Here is a 10,168-nt window from a genome sequence, read left to right as displayed (position 1 = left end):
CCCCCCCCCCACCCCTACACATCCCCCACGTCCGATATGTCCATCAGGGCGGGGCCCTATGTTTTTCAAAATTTCCTGATCTTCCGATCACTGAGGAAACACGCGGCGTTTCTTCCACGTGCGTGGACAGGTTGGACCGCGCTCAAAGCTCCGGCGTGACCGGATCCAGCAGCCTCTTCTCCGGGTCCCTCGAGTCTCCAATATCGCTGGTGATGGGGTGATGCCTGCTACCGGTCGCGTTCGGATTACACCGGCAGCCTTGTGCGGCGTGACGCGCGTAACAAGCCTCGCAGAGGGTAACGCAACCCCGAAGAGGCCAGTAGCACAATAGGCAGGGCATCACCAGGGACAGGGCGCCCAGGCAGGCCCATCTGGATGCCGTGCGGTTGCCGGTGCAGGAGCACGGCTCGTCCGCGCAACTCGTCGCGGCCTCGCCGTTGACGCTGCTATCGACGCCACCGCCGCTGCCGCTGTCGACGCAGTGATAGAAGAGACCCTTGACGCAACACAGGCACGATGCGTAGTCCAGGACGGTCTCCGCCGAGCAGAGACACGTATTGTCACAGAGCCACTTACTAGGGAGCGGGGGTGGTTCCCGGCACGACTCACATCGGCATCTACCGCAAAAATCGCATATGATCGATAGACCAGCCGGATCGTAGGTCCTCGTGCCAAGCGCGTTGGCCGGTTCCTTGGTAAAGGAGACCGGCTGCTTCGTGACGGCATTCGCTGCCGCCGTGTTCGTCGACGTGGCGACGGGAGGAGAGCCGCTGGTTGCCGAACCGCTGAAACCGCGTAGACTCTGATTCCTCGCACGACCCCGTCCCCGATGCGTCGGCACCACCGTGGAATCATCGTGACCTCTGTGGTGATGATGGTGGTGGTGGTGGTGGTGGTGGTGGTGATGATGATGATGCCTCCTCTCGTTCTTCGGACAGTCGCCGGCCGTCGGCTTGCTATCGGCATCGAGGCGTCGTTCCTGACTGCAACGCGAGTTCTTGAACGGCGTCTCGACGTACTCGTTGATGGTCCTCTCGCCATCCGGTCGTGGCGTGGCGAGGCTCACCTCGCCGATCGGACTCCGGGGCGACGTTGCGATCGTCGTAATCGTCGTGTCCGTGGACGAGGGTGACAGCAGACTCCTGGAATTCGCGTCGCTCGGTGACGTCTCTACGTTCTGCGGGCGACGCAGGGACGGCCTGCTACGGAAGGAACTCGATAACGGCGTCAGAGGCATGGTGAGAGGCGCGACGCGGAGCGACGTCGGAGACCCGGGTACCGATTGCGACGCCGGTGGTGGCGGTGGCGGTGGCGGTGGCGGCACGGACGGCATCGTCGTCATGTGCACGAGCGGCAACCGCGGTGGCGGAAACGGCCGACTGTGATCATGTACGCGCGTCTCGATATGAACGAGACGCGAGTCCGCGTCTTCGCCGGCGCCACCGCCGATACAGTCGTCGTTGCCGTCCCCGGTAATGTTCGTTCGCGAGGTGGGAGGCCGCGTGAGCGGCGATATCGCATCGTTACGCGACATCGGCCGACCGCTCAATTCAAATCGTCCTGCTGCACCTGGACCTTGCGTCGCTGACGTCTGAAGATGACGTCGGTGCTGTTGATCCTGACACTGTTGCCAATGCTCCACCTTCTTCGTCGCCTCCAACTCCTTCCTCTCCTCGACCCGACGATGCTCGAGACGGATACCAGCTGCGCCAGCTGGTCCTCGATCCGCTGCGGAGAACGATCCTCCTCGTGTGTTTGTTGCCGTTGTTGCTGCTGCTGTTGCTGTTGCTGTTGCTGCTGACAACGACGCTGCGGCACGACCCGACCAAACCGGTGCCGTCCGCTCGCTAGCCCATCGTTCGACGGACGTCGACGATGTATCTGGAACCGATGGACGCTGACTTGACGTTGGGGTAAGTGTCGCCTCGGTAGTCCGCACTGCCCAGCCCGCGCGAGGTGGTGACACTCTCGACGAGAGCGTTCCATTAGCGAGGATGGGGCTCGGTAATGCTCCGCGTCCGCTTCCTCTCGCCCTCGCGACACGCGCTTCATCCCCACCTGAAAACATCATAATCGAAACGTCGTGTTATACACTCAATTAGAGGGTACATCAGGTACAACTATCTATATACTTGATACACTGCATATTTTCATTGATATTTTTTTCTTAAAATACTTGCTCAAGTTTTTTTTAGCAAGTAGTTTTATAAAGTGTTGAATTTTTTTATTTAACTGAATATCTTCCTTGTATAAATTAAAGAAAATTATTGCCTAAAATAAATGATCTTTCTAAAATAGCGCGCGAGTATCCTTTTAAAACAATATTCCTATAATGCAGTATCTTCCTAAGGTTCCTTTACCTTTCAGGAGATATGATTAATATTTCGAAATAATAAAATCATGAAAAATCAGATTGTTCTAAATCACTTAAAAAGTTTCATAAAAATTTTAACAACGACTTATCATCTGGATCGAAATATTGATAAAAATCTAAATTTTTTAAAAGTACTTAAATATTAAAGCTGCATTGCAATGTAAAAATTAATTATCTTGTAAAATAATTATTCGTTTCAAATTTTTATAATCAATGAATCTCAATGAAACGTTGCATAAATTATTTTGAATGTTTAAAATAATCTTATAAAAACATTTAGATTGTTATCATTTTTTAAATTTTAGTTTATAGCACTAAAGCTAACACAATAAATGAATAAATACTGTAAAAGTGATTTGTTCGATAAAAATAAAATGTTATAATAAACACAACTTTCGTATATCGATCGTATCCTCTTAAACGAGAGATGATGCTAGAATCTCCATTGCCAAGAGAAGATGTTGGTGAAGTTGGACTCAAGTTTTGAAAAATCAAAGAAATCGAAATGGCCAAGCGACGAGGTATGGCGAGGCGTCGGGTCAGCACCTACGCGGTCACGAAGAGAGGTTCGGTTTCTACGTGGGCGAGCATGGTACGAGTGGGCCGTGGAGTTCTCGATTCGGTGGTCACCAACCCACTCGCGGTTCGCCCACGGTGTGGAAGAACCGGGAGAGTCTCATTCGAGCGCGACCGATCGCGCGTCCTCGACGGCGCGCTTTTACCTCAACTAAAGCCGCGCTTGGGATTTTCGAGTCTTACGCACTCTCGGTGAATGAAAAACGGAATGCGAATCGACCAACGACGTTAAGTGGTCACGTTATAATTTCATTTATAACATAAGAAAGGATTTGCTCCGCGGTCTGATTAACTTTTTACAATCGATCAGATTTATTGTACGACGTGAGAATGAAGAGATAAAAAAAAAATGAGAGAATCGGAATTGAGCGTTGAGAGATGAGGAAATTCTGGAGGATCGAGAGTGGGTGGAGACTGAGAAAGAGAGCCGAGCGTTACTTTTCGAGAGCAGGCTCTTGAACGTTCTACTCCTCTACGAGAGCCACTCCCGAGTTACGCGCAAACCTGCATTCGGAATCGTGTTGTTGCATCGATTACGCACACATGCACCTTCGCGCGTGCACGTCGCTCGCTCATTCACCTGAGCTAAACGGCGATCGGCGGCGGTGGTCGCCGAGGAATGGCGCAGAATTAGATTCTGCGACTGTAAACGTGAACGAGTGCGTTCTCTCAGTGCGTTCGGGCTTTCGAGGCGCGCCCGATTATTACGCGCGTTCCGAGAATCGTGCGTATATCGAGATCATTAATCGTGGGACGCTCCGCGAGTTTCCTCCGGCTTCGTTTTATCAGTCGCTCCACTTCGTCGTTTCCCCTGGTTTTGCAGCGCGCTCCGATTCACGGCGGTTCGACGAGACTGTATCAATCTCCTGCGCGAAAATCTCCAAAACGCCCGCGTTCCGTTATCTCTCAAATCGGAATTAACGTTCTATTTATGCTACCTCGTGACACGTTTTACGAAATGTAGATATTCGAAAGTATCTACACCTTGACCGCCTTGCAAGGACCCAGTAATTTTATCCAATGGGCGTTCTGAGAGCACTCTTAGGACGTAAAACGTTTCATCTTTAGGATGTCTCTTGGGCACGTATTGAATTATTAAATGGATTCCGATAAGAAATATTCCCAGAAAATAATAGAAATGTAGGAAATAATTGAACAATTCGACTGGAATTTATTTCAAATAATTTCATAAAATGTACTTTGGAGATCTGTGCTGTATAGGAATCTATATAGATTAATAAATACTCTAAAAAAATTGAAGAAGATTGTTCCTTACACAAATCTATAAAACAAATCAATAAAACGAAAACTTTATATAATATGTTTCGAAGCCCCTAGTTTTAAAGGCACAAAGTGTTGAAGTTAGTAAAGGAAAAATTGTTTATCCAAAAATTTCAAAAATAACTTTGATTATTTCGATGAAACTTTGTACGATTTTTATCAAAATAACTCGAATGGTTTTCAAAATCTTCCCTTTGACATTCTCCTTGTATTTTTAAGTCCAAGCCATTTTGGACATATATAGTCGTATGAAGTTTTTGTTTTGAACTTGTGTGTGGAATCACGTCTTAAAATCTTTCATGCCCATTCCTACCAATGTATTGTAGATTAGCTTTGGTTCAACTAACTCTTCATCTTTTTCTAGGTCTAGAAAAAGATAAAGAGTTAGATGAACCGAAAATCAAATTCAACTGCTTTGATAGAAACGAGTATCAATCAGTAGCCTTCCTTGTATGTACATCCCTCGTAAATAATCGTGGACAAAAATCCTCGCTCAATTACAATACTATTACATAAATACCTCGTTACAAGCATCGTATTTCGAAATCGTCGTGGACGCTTCATTAACGCGTTGAAAATTCGACTTACGCCAATCGCGAGACGAGCAGCCACTCGAGCGCTAGACGACGCCAGCGGCGGTTCTCGCTCGTCGTCGCGGCGGAGCGGAGCGGCGTCGAGCGATCGCGGCAAGAAACAGGCGGGCCATTCAGAAAGGGTGCGCTCAGAGTGGAATGCACGGGCCGGCTATCGTCGACCGACTGCCATAGGTCAAAGCTTTTAACCGCTCCGCGCCAACCGTCCGCGCCGCGCAGATAAGACGAGCGTTTCGCGAGCGAACGCGAGAGCGGCCGGTGCGCCTCGACTGGTTCTGGTTGGCCCCCCCCCGACGTTCCCCTCCCGGCTTGATTATAATTTTGCTGGCTGTTACGATTTTGCTGAATCTAGCGTTCGTAGCGAAAACGCATCTTGGTTGATCTGCGCCGACTAACAGATCGTGTGGACGGAATTGACGATTCAACGTCCCGCGCGGCGAAAGAAATACGAATTAAAAAAAAAAAGGAGTCAGCTGTCAGGTATAAGAGAAGTCGCACAATATTTTATTCGTAAAGCGCGATTCGTAAATTTATAAATTCTCGAATTTATTTTCTTGCAGGAATGCAGTTTAACTTGTGTGCGATTTATTTCTGGTCTTATACTATTATAGTTTCTATCAATGTAGTTTAATTTTAATTCTCTGTTCAACTAGCTCTTCATCCTTTTCTAGATCCAAGAATTAGAAAAAGATGAAGTGTAAGTTGAATCGAGATTAATTAAGAGTTAATTTACATTGAAACGCGCACCAGTCTTATCCCCGCTTCTGCCAATGTAATTTAATTTTAATCACGATACAACTAGCTCTTCATTCTTTTCCCGGAGTCTAAGAATTAGAAACGAACATTATTTATGCCACAGCTATTTGTCATTTTATATTTGTAACTCTTTAAAACGTTCTATCGATTTTAAAAGCGGGTCTCACGATCAATCAGAATTCTCTCTCGATTCGTAAAGATAGGCGAATTATTTTTCGTCGCAGATACATCGTTGATCGATCGATCGTCTTCGCGGATTTTCCTGGTAACGATTAAATGAATCGATCATGAACCGCGCGAAACAAAAGAAGTTCGTAGAAAATTTCTGATAAATTAATTGATGACAACACGATGATTATGCAATACAACATCCGCGTGCTGCACGTTTATCGAATTACTAATAAACATTGTATTACGTTGCATGCAAAAAAACCGAGGAATAATATTGCTTCTCGAGTTTCATAGATCCAACAAGTTCGATTAATCTTTGAGTAATCGTTTTGAGATATACAACGAATGTTCGTATAATTTTATATATTTGTGGGAATTTAAAAAAAAAATTAATGTATAGTTCTGAAAAAAGGAGTTAATTAAAAAATAAATCGCGTTAAATGTGGAAATAATTGGACGGACATGCGGGAATGTTATTCGTAAATCAATGTATATATTCATGGAGCTAAGCTTTTTTTCTAATTTTAAATCGAACAAACGAAGCAAAACTGGCAAAAAGCATGATATTATGTGAATGTACGCGCACGAGTTAGCACCGTCGAGCGGCATAAACAGTTTTAACGTTAGTCGGAAACATCCACGATAAGAGTGGATAAGTTCTTCCTTCGATATCGGTTTCCTCTGCGGTCTAGATATGCATAACTAACGAGCCGTCGCAACAAGTTTTGATTAAATACACCGATAAGAAAACAGAATTTCGGAATATTTACGAAACGTCTTGAATCGTAAACCATAATAATTTGCTTGTAGCAACATTATCGCGAACTTTTGACGACTTTTTTGTAAATCCGGGGAAATTCCGTGTGATGAACTATCCAGTCTCAAGCAAAATAGGTCGTAGCACGTAATTCACGAGGAGCAATATTACTCGGAAATTTTAGTGAATCGAAAAAAATCTTAAAAAAAGGAATTAGTCTTAAAAAAAAGTTTTTAAAAAATTACAGTGTACACAATTCATAGCGCAAAATGTTATTTTATAAAATATTCGTAAATTCGCAGAAAATTTCACACTTATTGTGGGTTTTAGGAAGAAAGGGAGAAGTAGACGGAATATTCTAAACGTGTTTAAAAAACGATTAAGAGATTTGAAGCGTAAAAGCGGAGTAACAAAGAAACATCTGTGAAGTCATTTTATAAATCGCCAATAGAATATATTTAAGGTACGTATCTGTAAGATACATTTCGAGCGCGGGATTGTGTGTTTAAAATGTGGGCCTTATGAATACGCAGAGACTCCTTCTACCCCCCTCCAAGCACGTTTATCTGTCACATCGAGACTAGCCAGTGCTAGAACGTCGCGCATAAAGCTCCTTTGATGCGAGCTCATGAATCCCGGCGTTTTAATATAGCGACCTTTAATTCCGTTCGGAAACGAGCGCGATAAGGCCGGATACGGTACTTCCTCCCGTTATCTGTTTCCTCGGCGTTTCAGATTCGTGTGTGGCGCGATCCGCTAACGAGTTTCAATTACATGGGACGATAACGCACGTCTTTCCTTCTCTCTGCGCGTGCATACGCGCGCGCGTAATATCGCCACGCATAATTGCACGTAGAAATCCACGCGATTACCAGAATCTCGTGAAATCCGTCGTGGACCACGACGACCGATTATACGCTCTCGTTGCCCCGATACGGAAGCTGTGTGTTATAATCAGAGTGGAAAAGACACCTCGCTCATGATTACGATTTCCATCCTAACGCGTTTATAAAGACTCAAGACTAACCGAGACAAGTCGGATTACGGGAGGATTTATTCAAGTTCCAACCATCGTTCGTGTCAATTGGAACGTTGCCTCGATAAATTGATAATTTTTAGTCTCAAATCCTGCCTGCTACTCTGATGTAAGACCACCACGATTTAGAGCCGCATCGCGGATAACTAATAGCGTTTACAATTTAGATGCAGATTCAAGATTAACGTCGCTATTAATACGAAAATTGTGTAAAAGATAAAAAATTCTACTACTTAATTAACTGACGTTCAGCTGACTTCACAGCTCAGTTAGCCGCTGTGTGGAACTTTACGACCGCAACTTCGATATTAGCGGATGTACATCCGGTCTGCAAGTAGCGATAATGAATTGATTGTGAGAAAAAGAGGAGGTATTCTTGTCCGGAAAAAAAGATTCTAATGAAACCGACGTCTCAATTGCAAGACGAATTTGTTATGCATACCCATGTTAATAAGCAGAATTCGACAAACTCATCGTTCTACTCTAATTAGCATCGCGACATTATCGAGTTTATGCGGCGACTACAAAAAACTCGCAACTGCTAAGAAATATCTTTTCAAAATTGTACTGTTTATGTATTACCAAAATAAAGAAAGAAATTACTCCAAAATTACGCAATCAGTTGAAAGGCGAATTTCTGTTACAATTTTCTTTTAATTTACTTTAAGTAAAAAATAAATATTTCGTAAAGTTGTAACCTTTTTTATTTTATCGAAAAGAACACCTTTAAAGCTTCATTTTCACAATGTACAGTCATCTGAGATTTACAAGTCACCAGGAAAATTCAAGTCATCAAAGGAATTCATGAATGAATTTCATTGATATATGGATTCTTTAGTTACTTTTAATCTTTAGATAATCACACTGAGAAAAATACCTGGTTGGATCAGGTTGAAATTTTAATTGAAATGAACGAATCAGAATTTTCTGGTTAAATCTATTAGAAATCTAGCTGAGATAACCGGATAATTTTAATTCATACAATCAGAATCTTCTAGTTTCAACCAGGAAAAGCATTTTTCTCTATATTGTAAAAACGAGTCTAAGTGCTAATCTGATATTGATATGATATCGATGTAGAGATTTTAGATTACTCGATATCGACTCGTTAAAAGAGAGAAGAACAAAATAGGATAAGACAAAATAGAAAAGAGAAGGAGGAGAACTTACTGAAAATTCATAGGACTAGCGAGCGGCCAGAAAAGAACGTGGGTTCCGCCGTGGCCGACGTGGTTCGTCGGGATCAGCAGAACGCACTCTCACGCGCGATCGCGACGGCAGTTCGCGGAACGGCGAGAACGATCTCGTGGACACTCGCGGGAGAACGTTCCCGAGAACGCGGTGCTCCTCGAGTCGCCGTCGTCGCCGTGGATTCGGGCTGACGCTTCGTAGCGACGGTCGAATCCGCATTCTCTCTCGGCCTGGCACGGCGACGGCATCGAAGACGATCCACGAGAGAAAGAGAGAGAAAGAGAGAGGGGGAGAGAGAGAGAGAGAGAAAGAGACAGAAACAGATAGACTCGCGAGCACTTGGACGGGAGCGCGAGAGATCCGCTACTCGCACTTTCGTCCTCCGTTCATATTCCGCACTTGCCGCACTTTCCCCTCGTCTTTTCGTACCGTTCTTGTACGCGAGCTGGGCGGAGTATCTCGCCCTCTTGTTACTCTCTTCCCGGGACGTCGAAGAAGTACGTCTTCGTCGAGGTTGTCGATGGGATTACATCACTGTAACGATCTCGCTCGCGTTAGATTTTCTATCCACCAGACACTCTCTCTCTCTCTCTCTCTTTCGACCGGATCACGAACGAGGTTCTTTCTCATCCGAGGGAACTCGTGGCAACAGCTGGATACCGGAGTAAAAGAGAATCAGCGGGAGCGAGATAGAGACACGAATCACGAAACACGCGCGACGACCGCCGACGAACGACTGACAATGGGTACGCCGCGAGCGAATCGAGCTGGAAAGGCGGCGGCCGACGCGAAGGAGGTACGTCAGAGGGAGCGAGAGAGAGAGAGAGAGAGAGAGCGAAGGCAGGGGAAGCGAGCAGAGAGACATAACGCGCGAAGCAGCGGGATGAAACGTAAGCGGAGGGAGGGGAAACAGGAAGAGAGACGGTGGGAAGGAAGCCATGAATGGCGACAGTCGGACGCGGGGACGGAGGAGAAAAAGTGAAAAGAGGTGGAGGCGGGGTGAGCGCAGGCGGAGGAAAGGGGAGGGGGGGCTCGTACACGGCCGGCGAGAGGGGAATGGAGAGGGAGGAAGGAGTCCCTCGGGCGGCGTTCGCGCATAGTACGGCGTCGCCATCTGGCGATAACGTAGGGCAAACGCGAGCGCCGCTCCTGGGGCCGGCCCGACGCACACGAAGCTTTTTATGAATGGACGGAAGCTATCATTGAAGCTTCGGATTGAATGAAAACATTACCTACGTCGTCACCGCCGTGCGGCACCGCGCCGCCGTCATACACGGCGTCGGCGCGACTCGACAGTGACGGCCGTGGTCGCGTTCGATGGACAGAGGAAGTGGTGGTAATAGTTGCGATGCTGACGATGATGATGATGATGATGATGATGATGATGATGATGATGATGAAGATGATGATGATGATGATGATGATGACGGTGA

At 46.0% G+C, this 10,168-nt stretch overlaps 1 protein-coding gene across 1 annotated transcript in view; it reads right to left on the bottom strand.

The window, feature by feature from the left end:
• Positions 1 to 12: 12 nt before the first annotated feature.
• LOC108750395 (mucin-5AC-like) overlaps positions 13 to 10,168 on the bottom strand; it is a 35,005-nt gene continuing 24,849 nt past the window's right edge. Inside the window, exon 3 of the mRNA XM_018489808.1 lies at positions 13 to 2,058. Coding sequence (XP_018345310.1) covers positions 143 to 2,058 — 1,916 coding nt within the window. The 3' untranslated portion in view covers positions 13 to 142. The remainder of the gene's footprint in view (positions 2,059 to 10,168) is intronic.

The sequence above is a fragment of the Trachymyrmex septentrionalis genome, unplaced genomic scaffold (genome assembly GCF_001594115.1).
Source record: "Trachymyrmex septentrionalis isolate Tsep2-gDNA-1 unplaced genomic scaffold, Tsep1.0 scaffold37, whole genome shotgun sequence".
Lineage (NCBI taxonomy): Eukaryota > Metazoa > Arthropoda > Insecta > Hymenoptera > Formicidae > Trachymyrmex > Trachymyrmex septentrionalis.
The sequence above is the reverse complement of the archived record's forward strand: the minus strand, read 5'-3'. Positions and strand labels throughout refer to the sequence as shown.